The sequence below is a fragment of the Podarcis melisellensis genome (genome assembly GCF_964234715.1).
Source record: "Podarcis melisellensis genome assembly, chromosome: 6".
NCBI lineage: Eukaryota > Metazoa > Chordata > Lepidosauria > Squamata > Lacertidae > Podarcis > Podarcis melisellensis.
Window position 1 is genome coordinate 47467428 of NC_138538.1, and position 16044 is coordinate 47483471.

A 16044-nucleotide genomic window follows, 5' to 3' on the forward strand; every position below is an offset into this window, starting at 1 on the left:
TGCTTTCAGCCAGATCCCATGCATTTTTATTCCTAAATATGCCGAGTGTTGCAGCCTCCATTGAATGACAAACTGCCCCAGACCCACACAATGCACCCACTGGTTGTGTGAAGCAGGCCTCTTATACCGCCTTTGTGCCTTTTCCCTGCTGTGGCTTTAAAGCTGGTTCACAATTTGCATTTTGAATTCTGGTACAAGCCTTGTTTAAAGAGCAAAACACACCTGTGGAGTTGTCAATTGCAAACGGCACGCGTTTAAATGGCTACTACTGCAGTAAACATGAAAATGGCCACCAGCAAAGAATTAGACTTGTGCTTCAGTATTTGTTGTGAATAAAATCCAGCCATTTAAATTTATTTGTGCCATTCACAATTGCTAAGACTGCAGGTGTATCTGGTACCTGTTGTATTTGAAAGTGCAGATTGGCTGTTCTACCATAGACTTGTTCCATGTGAGGCCTGGAGCTTCCTGATAGAGAATTTATGTCACTAATGCGTCATTAAGATTCAGTTTTTCTATACCCTGTCGGCACATGGCCACACACACCTTTTTTAACCTTAGATTTTTCAAAGGTATTCCGCTGCCTCTCCCACAGCAGTGTGCAGTCCTTGATGACCTGTTTCTGTGCAATGTTTCCTGACTGCTCCCTCAATCACCACTCTCTTTCCCTCCACCATATGCATATAAATCTGTACTTGCTTGCATGCACCTTAAACACACACACACACACACACACACACACACAGAGAGAGAGAGAGAGAGAGAGAGAGAGAGAGAGAGAGCGCACCAGGAGAAACATTACCAATCCCTAGTTCTCCTGTATTGCCATGAGGGAAACTGAGGCTTGTGCTTTGAAGGAGCTGAATGGGAAGGGCAACATCAGTGTTGTTTTTCATTAATACAGAGGTCTTGCACAGGACTGATACCCAGTTATACTGCAATTCTGATAAAGAGGTTTTGTTCAATACCTCTTGTGTTGTTATATCTCCACCACACACATTACAGTCTGCCCTCACACTTCAAAAAGTACCTACGAGCTTCCACACCAGCAGTAAGGGCAGTTGTAAAGGTAAAGGACCCCTGACAATTAAATCCAGTTGCGAACGACTCTGGGGTTGCGGCGCTCATCTCGCTTTATTGGCCAAGGGAGCTGACGTTTGTCCACAGACAGTTTTTCTGGGTCATGTGGCCAGCATGACTAAGCCACTTCTGGCGAACGAGAGCAGTACACGGAAACGCTGTTTACCTTCCTGCCGGAGCGGTACCTATTTATCTACTTGCACTTTTTAGCATGCTTTCGAACTGCTAGGTTGGCAGGAGCTGGGACCAAACAACGGGAGCTCACCCCATCACAGGGATTCGAACCGCCAACATTCCAATCAGTGGTTTACACCACAGTGCCACCCATGCTGTGGAACAGAGGGTGGAACACAGCGGGTGAAACAGCTGCAGAACAGGCTATTTCTATTTAACAAAATTTCTGTACAAGAGGAAATCCTGATAAAATGGGGTGGGGGGTGTTAGAGGCTGGCATTTTTATAATGGCAATCTCACTTGGACAGTGTGAAAAACCTGTGTGCATAAGCGGCACCGATCCCACAATAGTGCTCTTAGTTCTCCGGTATCTTCAGAGTGGAAAACTGCTTCCCCAAAAATTGAACTTTTGGTGAGGGGGGTGGGATGCACTGGAAAGTGTGGGACAACATTTGCTTGTTGTAATTTTTTCTAACCTCCTCACAAACAAATCAGAATAAATGCTCATTAAATATCGCCTGCCCCACCTAGCAAGTAAATCAGGTTTGAATGCTCAGGGTCCTCTGGAAACAACCACACATATAGGGCAGTGCATTAGCAGAGCCCCCTTTCTCCCCATGGTGACATAGCTACACCAGGAAGAACTTTCTGGCTGTAAGAGCTGTTTACCAGTGGACCGGACTCTCCCGGAAGGTGGAGAGAGTCTTTCCTTAGAGGTTTTTAAGCAGAGATTGGATGGCTATCTTCCAAGGATGCTTTAGCTGGGACTCTTGCATCGCAGGGGGTTGGACTAGTATCCTTCCAACTCTATCCTTCCTAGGGTGAGAAATCGCGGAATGTCCACCCTACTCAAAAACGACACCCTTTCCCCTAGAAGCCTTACTCCTTTGGGGCCTCAGTCCAGTATACCTGAAGGAGCCTCTCCACCCCCATAGTTCTGCCCGGACACTGAGGTCCAGCGCCGAGGGCCTTCTGGCGGTTCCCTCGCTGCAAGAAGCCAAGTTACAGGGAACCAGGCAGAGGGCCTTCTCGGTAGTGGCACCCGCCCTGTGGAATGCCCTCCCACCAGATGTCAAAGAGAAAAATAACTACCAAACTTTTAGAAGACATCTAAAGGCAGCCCTGTTTAGAGAAGCTTTTAATGTTTAATAGGTTATTGTATTTTAGTGTTTTGTTGGAAGCCGCCCAGAGTGGCTGGGGAAACCCAGCCAGATGGGCAGGGTATAAATAAATTATTATTATTATTATTATTATGGCGGAGATGGAGATGGATTGCAGGTGGGAAGAGACGAAGCCTTCCCCAGGACGGAGCCACCTCTGCTGCCTGCCCTCAAGGCGAAACGGGTGAGCCCAAGTGGACACGCCGCGCCCACGGTGGCCCTTTCCCTTTCAGCTCTCCCAGAGAGACCCGCCCCGTGGCCTGGGCTCCGCCTCCCTCCCCGACAGGTGTGCGTCGCCACCGGCAGCAAGCCGCACCCTGCCCGCTCCTTTCCCCGCCTGTAACCACAGCCCAAGGCGGAAGCGTTCTGCAATGTCAGGCGCCCCGGCGGGCGCGGAGCGGCGCGCCCTGCGCTGGCTGCGGCGGGGCTGCGGGGTCCTGGCGCACCTCGCCGCGCTGGGCACCACCGCGCTGCTGCTGCTGCTCTCCAGGCCCGGCACCAGTGAGTTGACTCTCCCTCCCGCTTCCATTCCCAAGGCAAAGTAACGGGACGAAGGGGGGGAAAGGGCACCGGTTCCTCTCCTGGCTCAGGATGCGCCTTGGAAGACGTGCGCCACGGCCACGTTTTTAGGGTACCCAATTGCTGGACCCGATGGCTCGCTTTCGCAAGGTTAAGGGGCTATTGCGCTGGAGCTTCTGCTCCCTGCGTTTTCTCCATGGTTAGGCCTGCTCTGAGTCGACCCACTGAAAGTAATGGGCTTGGCTTTAGCAGAGTTGAAAGCTTTAGGTTCCCCTTACCTTTCCAGGCTACACACAGGAGGGATTCTACGATCTTTGCAAGGAGAGGTCGATGATTGATGTAAAAATGAGCGGACTGCAAGTGATGTGACAGCGTGGTTGAAGGGATGTTAACAAGGTGACTACACACACAGGCAGGAGACCTGCCACTATCACCACCGAAACAGCATTAAGCAAATGTGCACACAGCATTGGCTTGGCTGTAGTAGCAGTTTAGCCAGATGTCCTTGCTCCATCTGCAGTTTCACACTTGTGAATGGACAGACAACCCCCAGACACAATTATTGTGCAACCTACATTTTAATAATGCACAGGTAATTCTAAATGGAACATTGTCTAAGTAGTTCACCTGAAACACTAATCCCAACCAAGCTTGCTTCAAGATATCCCTGTCAGTTTCTGCAATGAGCTCAGAAACTGTTGGATTAAAGATCTTACACCCTTGTATAAGCCACTTTGTGGAGCTACTTAAATGTTATTAACCTATGTAATAATAATAATAATTAATAATAATAATAATAATTATAAAAAACAGTTTGGTGTATGTAAAATTGTGCAGCCCCCATATTGATTTGCATGTGCAGCAACAGTGGGCATCTTTTCACTGATTATTGTGTGTCTGTGCTAAGCTGAAGCCATTTATGGTAAGGGTACCACACATCCCCGTTTCCTGGGGACAGTCCCCAAATTTATAAATCAGTTCCCTGACAAAATCCATCTATTTAGTAAGAAGTTGAAAAGTGTCTCCGGATTCATTGAAAAAAATATCTGGTAACCTTAATTTATGGCCTCTGAATGCTCCATCTTTCCCCCAAGGAGCTCAAGGTGGCATACATGACTCTCCATATTAACCTTGCAACAACCCTGGCTGGTTACACTGACGTACAGTGACGGGCCCAAGGTCATCCAGTGAGCTTCATGACTGAGTGAGTGGGGCTAGAACCCCAGTCTCCTAGGTCTTAGTCCAGCATTCTAACCATTACATCACAGTGGCTCATATACACGCATGAAAAAGGCATGTGCTTAACTGTTTCATATGACAATATACACATGTCTTTTCCTACATGGAAATACAGGAGTTCATAATATTATGAGGTGGATACAACAGCTAGTTGGGGCTTTGTATTGTAAGAGGGCAAGGATATCCATGTTCTGGCTCTCTAAATTCCAAGACTGTAACCTCGTGAAAGGTATTGGACTTAAGCTTTTAACTGAGCAATTCAGTCCCATTTACTTCAATAGGAAGCCAAAATTCTGGGCGTACTGGGCATAATTTCCCAGCTTGCTACTCTGTCTGGCCCATTTTCATAGTGCAGTACAGCTACTCAAGCTTGTTCCCATATATTTTAACATAGCATTATATTCTGCCTAGTTTTCTGCAATCATTTAAATGCTATAGCTGCCTTTTGTAATTTATTAATAGCCAGTGTGGGTGTTTTTGCGAGTCCTTTCTAGTGAAGTCTGGAATGGTTTTTTATCTTCCGTTCTGGCTGCTGGAAGTCTTATTTTAGAACATGACAGCTCTATAGTACATAATGGATGTTTCTTATTTCAGAATCCAGCAGCTTCAGTGAACTTTATAGGGCAGACACACCAGATCTCTGCAGGCTCTTGTTTTTGAAATTTTGATCCGGCAGTCCTATTGTGTCTGTCTGTGTTAACATAGTTTGGCATTTTTTTTTTAGGTTTGAGCTTTTTATACATGCTTTTAATAACTGGGCATGAGTCAACCACAGCTAAGCACTTTGAAATGGAGAGCTTCCATTGGAATTAAGCACATGCATAAGTCTTCCACTAAAATCAACAAGGCAATTAATATGCAATTACAATCTGATTCCTACTGAGTTTGAGTGGCTCAAGCTGTATCTTAGGAGGATTGGGTGGTATTCAACTAAGTTTTTTATTCAGAGCACTGCTATTACAATCAATGGACCTAACTTAGCCATGTTTATTAATTTCAGTGGGTTTACTCTGGGTAAAACTTAGTTGAATATCACCCCTTGTTTCTCCTGAGCTAGAAAGGAATAGCTGAGGCCTGCCCATTGGGAAAGTCTTTTCCTCCTTCCAGCTTTTAAATTAGAACATCTTCTTTCTAACCCTAGTCTTAATAGAACAGGAACATGAGGGGAAAATCCACCTGCAGTACTATAGAGCAGAAGTTCTCAAGTTTCGTATGGTTGGAGAAGTCTTTGTATGTTCACTGGACTTTTTAAGAAGCCCTCCACTTCTGCCATAGAATCCCTGACTGTTGCAAAGGATGCTTCAAATTAAAAGTTCATTTTGTGTTCCCTTGTGGTTGCTTATAGCAGGGGGTGATCAGTAGCGGTGGCCATCGTGGGCAAGCTGCCTATCAGGGAAGTTTGTTTGCCACTACAGGTACTGACTTTTTATTGAGGTGAGTCTGATAAGTCTAGATCAGGTTGGTCCAAGCTATGGCAAACACCGCCTCATCTGAAACTCTTGCAAGAAGCATTAACGAGAGTTCCTTCCACATGCCATATGTTTGGAAAACTTGCAGTGTTGAGCAATATACATGGATAGTGGTTATGATAGATTAGACTTCCTAGCTTGAAGGGGCTGCTGCAATCAAATCTGTTGATGAAGTCATGTTTGTTTTTGGACTGGAACACAGTTTCGGCTAAGCATTTTCTCTCTTTCTTATAGGTTTGTTTTCCTGGCACCCTGCGTTCATGTCAATAGCAGTAAGTTGCTTCCTGCTTATTCAGTACATCAGAGGAATGTTGTCTGTTTTTGCCTAGGGAGAATACAGCAGAAAGCCTAGAGATGTGTACACACACTAATCTTTTAGCGAGGTGGAAGGGCTTCTGTCCTCCTTTTGCAGCTGACAATACACACATTAATTTCCCCCTCTAGTGAGCCTTTCAGATAAACCTGTTTTTGCAGTGCCTTGGGAGGTACTTGCTAAAATCCAAAATGCTCTCCAGAAGCTCTGCCAGCACTTCTAAACGGACATGTGTTTTCATTGTGGCTATATTTCAAGCACGTTTGCGATAATGGCTCAAATAGGACTCTCTTGCACATGCTTAGTGGGGTTTTCTTTAAGGCGGAGATGGGGAATCTGTGACCCTCCAGATGTTGCTGGACTTCCATCATTCCTGGCCAGTGACCCTGCTGACTATTGGGAGGCTACATGTTCCCCATCCTTGTGGTTTCCCCCCACACTTTTACAATGACATACTATGGCCAGCATCATTCTCCTTGTCACATCACCCCAACCCCCTAAGCCTTTTCACTTCTGACCTTGAGTCACTTTCCCCCTTCATGTGCTTCTTGGGTATGTGCTAAGTAAACCATTATGTCACAGGATTGTGTTGAGCTGTCAAGCTATCAAACAGAATAAAGGTAAGTTGGGGAGGTTATTGTTCTTGCAATAACATTTCTTTTTGCCCTATCCTATTCTTTTTATCTGCTGTAGCAGATTGGTGTTTGTGCTTCTTTTAAGAAAGAAAAAACTCTGCAAAGCTTTCTGTATGCTATTTCAATATTTAATAATAATAATAATATTAACAACAACAACAACAACAATAATAATAATAATAAGCATGTGCCTTCTACTGCTAAAGAGGGGACATCTCCAGAGATGCCTCTCCTCTGACAAAAGGAGCAAATTGCCTGCCAAAGATTTTCTTCCCCTTCCCCACAGCATTACATATGTACAAGTGGTGACACCACTAGACAGAAACTGCTCCCACTCTCCTGAAAAAGTGATTAGCTGTTCGTAACCTAAGATTGCACATGCCATTTCCTTAGCAGATAGTCTCTGTACTCATAATACTGAACTATATTCTAGTAGATTATTGTGTTTAATTTGTGCATTATTTTTTTACAAGCCACCTTGGAGGTTTCTTGGGAACTGAAAGATGGGATTAAAATGGTCTCATAAATAAACCCCAGACTGGAACCATTCTAGAGTCTTGGCAGCTAGTCTGTTGCACGCACTTGCAATAAATAACTTTTCTTTTGTTGCAAAATGGCACCTCCTAGCTTGGCCCCTTGAATCTTTCTTCAGCAGTTATGCTGCATCTGAAGGGTCAAATATGCCTATCACTGCCAAGAATGAAAGTGCTGCCCTATATCAAAGCTTCTCTGTGAACATCTTGCTCTCAGCCAGGAGCCAATAACGTTTGGATTTCAAATAAAGGCCACAACATCTTACATTATGCAGCTTTTTAAAGAAGCTGTGGATTGGTAAGGCAGGTCAGTATGATAGTGACCTGTTCTTTTGATTCAGCACTAAAGTGCGTACCAAGAAGTAAAGAGAAAGTGTCCTGGGGAAAAAACGGTTTCTTTCCCCACCCTGTGGGATGTCCACAAATCTCAGCAAAGCTAGATGTGTAGGGCTGCACACTTCATGCAGATCCCCCAGCTATCTAATTCAGGCATGTAGAGGAGCATGGCTGAAATCCCACCATGACTGTAGACAGTGCTGTGAGTGCATATGCAAAGGATTAATGTTATGTGCTAGCAATGCCTTTACAGAGCTGTTGGCATAAAGCTGTACTTCCCAGTGTTCAGGGAGCTGTGATAGTTAATCCAAATTTAAACAGCTTTTAAGCATACAGTATGGATGTACATCTTATTTCTCTCTTATTGTGGCTGTTCTTCCACTGCTGGAGGAAAATGACTTATTCCACTGCCGGGCCACTGTGCAAATAGCAACAGATAGGTAGTTTCAATGGTAGGTTGACCATATGTTTTCTTTAAAAAGGATGCAGCCAATACATGCCTGACTTGGCATATTGACCAATCCTCACATCTTTCCATTATTATTCTTATATGAAGTGGGCCTAATAGGTGGAGCAGTAGCGGAGCCCAAAATGGTCCAGCAAGTTCAGAACCAGCACCAGGCTTTGGAGTGCCAATGGGAGGATGCCTTGGAGAGCCCACCTCCTCCTGGTCACTGCCAGTCCTGCCCGTTTGCTTAGCCTCTCCCTTTGGACCCAATCTGCACAACCACCCCAAGGGAGGATGCATAGCAAGGGAAGGATGTTGCTGGTAGGTGAACCAGCAGGGACAGCAAGGAGGAGGAGGAGGACCACCTGGGCCAGGAAACTTCAGGGTCAGCAGCATTCCTCTGCACAAGGATGTCAGCCTCAGCAGATGCCCAGTGGTGCTAACCTCCCAATGCCAACCCTGTGCAACTCTTCTTGGTACGTTATAAGCCACCCTAGATAACACCAACTCATGAGACCCATTTATGTGCTTGGCAGAAGAGCTCCCCCTGCCACACCAGACCGTGTCAATTCAGGTTGCAAATGAGAAGTGTGTTCTGAATGCTCTTGAAAAATGAACAACCCTCCCCATCATCAACACCCATACCTGGATGGGTAAACAACATGCAGGGGAGAAGGCTGGGCTGAATACTTTCCCCTGAACTGCTAGTCATAAGTGTACAGGGAGTTTACTAACTATTGGAGCACTGCAAGCATGCATTATTTGACACTTGGCTGCCCTGAGTGGTGAATGAATGAAAGGTGTAGGGTATACTTTTAACTTAAAAACCATCCAGTCTGCAGTCTGAAGTGGTGCCAGTTAGGAAGAGGCTTACTGCCTGCTGTGACTAAGTACATAACTGGTTCCAAAGCTTTGGCTGTGCTTCGGTGCTTATTGTTTTGATGATTATTTGATTGGGAAGGTGACTCGGGCTCCACTGCTAGGTTGCTAATGGGTTCTTGTATTCCCAGTTCTGCCTGTGCCTGACGGAAGCTATCCTGATCTTCTCGCCAGAGGGCCTCCTCTTCTGCTCCTGCTCCCACAAAATGAAAGTGCAGCTGCACTGGACTGCCCAGACGCTGGCCCTTGTGGCTGCCACACTGGGCTTGGCCTTCATTGTCTCCAGCAAGAACCGGAGTGAGCTTCCACACCTGGTCTCCTGGCACAGTGTTCTGGGCCTCCTGACTCTCCTGGCAGCTTGTGGGCAGGTCTTGTGTGGATTCTGCCTTCGCTTTCCTCGGCTGCTGAGGATCTCGTCTGTGGGTCGCCTCCGGCTCATCCACATGACGTACGGACTGATAGTTTATCTGCTCGCCACCTTCACTGTGGCCCTGGGCATTTATTCTGACTGGTTTCAGGCCCAGATTAAAGGGGTGGCTTGGTACTTCTGCCTGGGGTTGCCTTTCTGTCCTGCTTTGGTTATTGTGAAACAGATTACTAGAACTCGTAAGAAGAGACAGTACATTTGAGTCTTGGATCCCATCAAAACCCACCGGAATCAATATCTCATCCCCATTGTTTTCTCCTATCCTTAGTATTTATAACAGCTGAATTTAGCCTCTGTTGACACCTGATTCTGTGTTTTGTGTGCTGCGCCGTGTTTTGTCAAAGTGACGTTTTGTTTTGTTTTAGGTCAAGTACATGCTAATACTAGTACTCCAACATTCTGGAAATATGCTGATTCAATTTTCCAGCTCATTGATCAGGTAGACTCAAGTGCTTGGCTGAGCCTCATGCTGGAATCTAGGGTGCTTTTCCAGAAAACAGGATCAACAACTTGCTGCCTGCATGTTTCCATTAGGACTTCATGACTACTGTGTCTTCGAAAATAGTTGCATAGAAGCAATGGGGTTGCTTTTGAGCAATGTTTCATAGTTTCTTGTGTTTCTTAGATTTTGAAATGCTTCAGTAATTAGATGTGTGGCCACCCACAAGCTAGGAACTTCATGAGTTATACTCACCTGGTTTCTGTGCCTCTGGAATTGTTCTTCCCTCACCTGTCCAACACCTGTGCTCTCCTCATGGTGCGTCACTCCCCCACCAGTTCCTTCTTTCTTTTTAGAATCATAGAATTGTAGAGTTGGAAGGGACACCATGGGTCACCTAGTCCATCATCATCATCATCATCATCATCATCATCATCATCATCATATACACCACCTTTTCTTGTGGGGGGTGGGGAGTTTCAAGTCTGGGAGCAGCCATTGGGAAGAGCCTCTTCTGTGTCCCTACGAAGTTTGTCCTGGAGGGTGATGGGACCAAGAGAAGGGCCTCCCCGAAGATCTCAAAACCCAGCCAGGCTCCCAGAGTGGCTTATATATTATCCATTAAAACAAGACAGCTCCTGCCTCGACACTGCCTTGCAGGCTTACAATCTTAAAAAGAATATGCTATGCCACACAAGGAAAAAAGGATGTGGAAGGAAGGGGGCAGGGAATCAAACTCAGGCACCAGTTCTTAAAATGACTAGCTGGCGTCATTCAAGACTAGGAAGTGCCTGGGGGAGCTTGTCTTTCAGCAGAGCTGATGGAACGAGCTTTGCCTCCCATCACTCCCACTGATGACTCAACATGAGAGCGCTCTTAGACCTTGTTGCTTAAGCAGCTGAAGCAGCAGATAGCTTGAACCTCAGCTGGGTAGGGCTTTACAGGTCATATCCCACACATTGAACTGTCCCTGGAAGCAGACCTACCTTATTTCTGTGATCATAAGTTGTTTCAAATTGTTTTTAAGTTTTAATTGTAACCTGCCCTGGAACCTATGGGTGAAGGCTGGGTTGTTGTTATTCTTAAGGAATGATGTGTGTCCGTGAGTTATAGAAGTTAGAGGTCACTGCTTCACTGGAACACAAAAGAGCAGGGTTAAGTGGTTAGCCCCAAATCAGTCAGTGAATCAATAGAGAAAGTGGAAATATTTTGAATACCTGTAAGCATGTGCAGGGCAGCCTCCTCCTGCTGGGAATTGAGAAGCAACGCAGACTGGCTGCATGGATTAGTGGCAGAACACATTATGAGTGTGCAGAAAACCCAGGTTCGATCCCTGGCATCTACACATAAAGGGATCAGGCAACAAATCACAGAATCACAGAGTTGGAAGGGACTACGAGGGTCATCTAGCCAACCCCCTGCAAATGCAGGAATCTTTTGCCCAATGTGGGGCTTGAACTCACAACCCTGTGATTAAGAATCTCATGCTCTACTGACTGAGCTTCTGCCCAAGACACTGGAAAGCTGATGTCAGTCAGAGTAGATAAACAACAACAACAAACCTATGGTTACGTGAAACATACTCAATAAACACACAAGACGTAACCGGCTGTACTTTTGAATAAATAAGGTACAGTGGTACCCCTGGTTACATAATATGTTCCGGAAGTCCGTTCTTAACTTGAAACTGTTCTTAACCTGAAGCACCACTTTAGCTAATGGGGCCTCACACTGTCGCCGCGCGATTTCTGTTCTCATCCTGAAGCAAAGTTCTTAACCCGAGGTACTATTTCTGGGTTAGCGGAGTCTGTAACCTGAAGCGTATGTAACCCGAGGTACCACTGTATACTATTCATTGTATCAAATTGTAGATTTCAATGGAAGTCTCATAAAGTTCAACGAAAAAAGCAGAAGACCTATTGGATCAGTTCATTCTCTGGTCAGTTCATAATAATAATAATAATAATAATAATAAATTTTTATTTGTATCCCGCTCTCCCCAGCCAAAGCCAGGCTCAGAGCGGCTAACATCATCTAAATAAGACAATATGCATAATACAATATACAATATGCAAAAAGAATAATGTTCAACATTCATTAAAACAATATAGAATAATATTAAATATCAGCATTTCAAAATTAAACAGAAATCTACTCAACAGTTACAACAAGTAGTTTCTAAAATCCAATCAATAAAACAACAGCAAACCACAGTGCACAACATAATACAATACAATGCATAAGGTTCATACATGTGTAAGTATCTATTCCACCTGCCTGTTCTTAGAGTCCAATAATAAACATGAAGGGTTGTTACAGTTCCACAGAATCCTTTCACAGAGTCTAAGACAAGGATTTCCAGAATAAGCTAGTCTGAGCTGGAGTTAACTGGACAAATAACCTAACTTGGTATAAGGCAACTTCCTTTATTCCTATACTTACAGCAATGGCATATCTCACACTCAGCTTAATGTACCACCTCTGTTGATAGTGAGCTATATAGGGAGAAAACATGTGTTCTCTTCTCTGGTGCACAACAACCCACCCTTCACCTCCTTCCCCACCCTATTTGCTTATATCACAAAAATTCCACAAATTCCTATTTCTTGTAATAACTAAGCTCTCCCTCAAAATTAGCACCAAGCCTGTGCTGAATACCCATTGCTTGACACTGAACATCAATTTCCTGCTCTCCAAATATTCATGTTGTTGATAAACTAGATTTCTTACCTGCCCTTCAGGTGCTTTTGCCTGGCTAGAATGTGCCTTTGAATGGTGGCAGTGCCTCTTGCTTTCCTGAATGCAGAGATGGGGTGGTGTTAGTGCAGAAACCCTGTTCTTCGCATAGCTGGAATGTAGTCTATTGTACGAAGTTGCATCGGTAGGTTGACCAACTTTTGGACCAATCAAAACTGTTGGACCTGCCCATCATTAGCATGTGGCCACCAGAAAGTGGTCCATGAGGCAATGCAGTCCTTTGGGTGAATAGGCTTCCTTATCCCAAGTGTGCAGTTTAGCTAACAGAATCTATAATAGCCTCCGCTTCTGTCTTGGGGTCGGTTAAGAAAAATCCCCAGGGGTCGGTTAGACAAATTCTGGAGCTGCATAGTTTTCCTCCATGGCTCAGAAGTGTTGTTGAGATTTCCCCTCTGATTACTAGTGCCTTTCAAAGGCCTTGGAGTTTTTGCTACGCTCTGCGTAAGCAGTTATTGCTACCCAGGCTACAGCCTGTGCCGTCACATGTGGCACAATACCTTTTTTCATTTAAAGGAACTATTAGTAGGGTGCTACTTTCTTAGGTTTCTTGACCTGACTCACAGGTAAGCAACTGGAACTAGGCTTTAATGGAAGACAATCTTACCCAGCTACGAGTGATCGCCAAAGAAGAAGAAGAATTAGAATTCATGGTTGAGGCTTGGGAATACGCACTTGCGGCCAGGATTTGCAGTTTGGGGAATTCTTTGTGGTAGAATCGGACTAAGTAAGTAAAATTTTGAAGCCAGGAAGAAACCTTTACTAGGGTGGTCTTCATCATGCAGCAGGTTTCCCAATGAGAAACTGGTGGTTTGAATAAGAAGCTGTGTAGAAACAGCGACAAGCACACACAGTGCAATGAGACTGAGTGTTTGGGTGGGGGAGGCCCGGTTAATTTCATTGTACACAGGCTGTACATTGACAATAAAGGTATTATTATTATTATTATTGGAAACAAGAAAAAAAAGTAAAATCCGAATCTAGCTTTTAGGTACAGGTTATAGGTTTTCTATGCAGATTCACAAGCCAAATAAAACACAGATAACCATTTTCTAAGGCTACCATGTTATTTGGTCAATATTTTGCACAATAAATTTGTCTCTACCTTGTTTAATACGTTCTAGGTGTCTTTCCTTAAGGGCTGTGTACAGTGGTACCTCGGGTTAAGTACTTAATTCATTCCGGAGGTCCATTCTGAACCTGAAACTGTTCTTAACCTGAAGCACCACTTTAGCTAATGGGGCCTCCTGCTGCCGCTGTGCCGCCGGAGCACAATTTCTGTTCTCATCCTGAAGCAAAGTTCTTAACCCAAGGTACTATTTCTGGGTTAGCAGAGTCTGTAACCTGAAGCGTATGTAACCCAAGGTACCACTGTATATCTTGCAGGAATTTCATATTTTTTCAGCACTAAACAACGTTTTGCAACTTGTTTCATCAGCTAATTAGCATGTAATGGTGGCAGGGAACACAGCTCTGGGATTTTTTTCAGGGCAGGAGTGATGTCATCTGCCAGAGTGCCAGGGTAATTGACAGACCCTCCTTGCTCTGATCAGTGAATGAGCTCGGGCTTCTCCACACTTACTTTCCCTCCATACTTTCCAGGCATGGTCCACACTTTAAACCTCCATGTCAGAACACTTCTTTTTTTCTTCTTTTTTGAGCTTTCTGCACAAAATCCCACTCTTTACTGCTGAATTGGAGCAAACAGCAATCTGTGAAAAATCTGAATTGTCATTTGTTGACAATGAGCTTTAATGAGCTGGTTTCCAGGGTGAAAAAAGAGCGCTAGGGGAGAGCTTTAAAGTGGAGACCTGTGCCTGGAAAGCACGGGGCAAAGGCCAAGTGTGGATAAGCCCATAAAGTCCTCTTTAGCTGGTGGTGTGTATTACTTCACTCACTTCCTTCCAAGTGTGGTAAGCCAGCCCTGCTGCATTTCAGGGCCATTCTGATTCATTCGGCTGAGTGGGTCTCTGAACCTCTGCCCCAAAGTCCTTCCTTGATGACACTGTGCTCTCTCTCTCTCTCTCTCCTGCATTTAAGACACTCCTTGGGTCTGTTGTTATGAGCCTATTATGTGGAGCTTCTGCTCTTCAGACATCACCACCACATCACTGTAGGCATTGCATCCTTTGCTATGTAGAAGATGATTGCCCGAGTGATCTGGGTCGCTGCTGGACAGTGTCTATAACTTTGCTAGTGATGGACAGTCCTAGATCTTGCTGAACCAGCAACAAATTTCAGCCACCGCTGGCATTAGGTTGGTAGGACCCTGGAAGTGGAAAAAGGAGTAGCTCCTCTGATTATACATGTTTGAGCTGAAAACCTAATTCACTCTCCTTTAGCGGCACAGTAACTAAAATGGGTAAGGATTACAGGTGAAGTAGAGCAGAAACAAAACACTTTCCACGTCTTCATTCCCCAGCAAGCTTCTGCTCACTCTGCATAGTAATGTTGACACCAGGGTGTCTTATTTCTCACACCAGGGGCTCTTTCCTATCCATCTCTGATTTGCACATTTGCTTCTGATATTTATCTTTTGCAGCTCCCTGCTTCACACTTTCGTTTAGCTGCCATACCTGTTCTTTGGGAAAGAGCACTCTATCGTTTTATCCCATCTGCATTTTTAGCCTGGAACGGCGATGGTTTTTGTATTGAATTTCGAGAGAGTGCTCTGAAACAACTAAGTTGACAAGTCCTACTGAGGACCATGTCAGTCACATGTGTACCCTTCTTGGCGCACATTTCAGGTGTGCAGGTGTGTATGAAATATGTATAAGTGCATGCATTCAGGTTTGCAGAAAGGAGTATGTGTGAGTACAGTTATCTTTTTATAAATGAGCCCTTGGAGCTGTGACTAAAATCCTAAACGAACTTAACCTTAGAGAAACAAGTTTGTGTTCTTCATAGAGATGTATAGGATTGCATTGTGAACTTGACCAATCTAGATGGACCATCTAAGAAGAAATGGATTTCATACGAGGATGCAAAGAATGCCACGTGGATTTGGGGGGGGGGAGGAATGCTGCCTTTTGCAATCTAGTGCCATCCAGATTGAGCTACACCTCCCTGTTGGCATAACAATGGGTGGGGGTGATGAGAGTTGTAATCCAAAACCATCTAAAGCAACGGTTCTCAACTTGTGGGTCCCCAGATGTTCTTGGACTACAACTCCCATCATTCCCGAGCTCTGGCCTTCCTAGCTAGGGGTGATGGGAGTTGTAGTCCAACAACATCTGGGGACCTATGTCCTGCGGGCTGGATCAGGCCCAATTGCATTCTGAATTCAGCCCGCAGATGGTCCGGGAATCGCTGCATGGATTGCCAGTGCGTGCGTTCTTTCCCTGCAGTGCAGCCTCTTCCCTCCCTCCTCCTGGCTTCTCCCTGCCCTGCCTAGAGGAGGAAGGGGGCTGGGCTTCGTTGGTGCCAGTAGCAGCAGTACTTGAACGGCTGCCATTTTAAGCAGCCCCTCTCTGGAGCCCTTTCACGTGCCACTCATCATCCCGCCGCCGCCGCCAGCCCCTGCTGCTCGCAAGACACAGGTAAGCAGCCACCAGGGCTCGTGGTGCTCTTGCGTCATCATTTTCCCCCCAAAATATAGTCTGGCCCCCCCACAAGGTCTGAGGGACAGGGGAACGACCC

General features: G+C 45.3%; 1 protein-coding gene across 1 annotated transcript; it reads left to right on the forward strand.

Moving 5' to 3' along the window:
- Positions 1–2785: 2785 nt before the first annotated feature.
- On the forward strand, positions 2786–9501 carry CYB561D1 (cytochrome b561 family member D1; the record flags this gene model as incomplete). Its single annotated transcript, XM_081914608.1, has 3 exons — positions 2786–2915; positions 5876–5913; positions 8917–9501. The coding sequence occupies 3 exons, from the start codon at positions 2786–2788 to the stop codon at positions 9412–9414; spliced, it is 666 nt and encodes a 221-aa protein (XP_081770734.1). The 3' UTR covers positions 9415–9501.
- Between the last annotated feature and the right edge of the window lie 6543 nt (positions 9502–16044).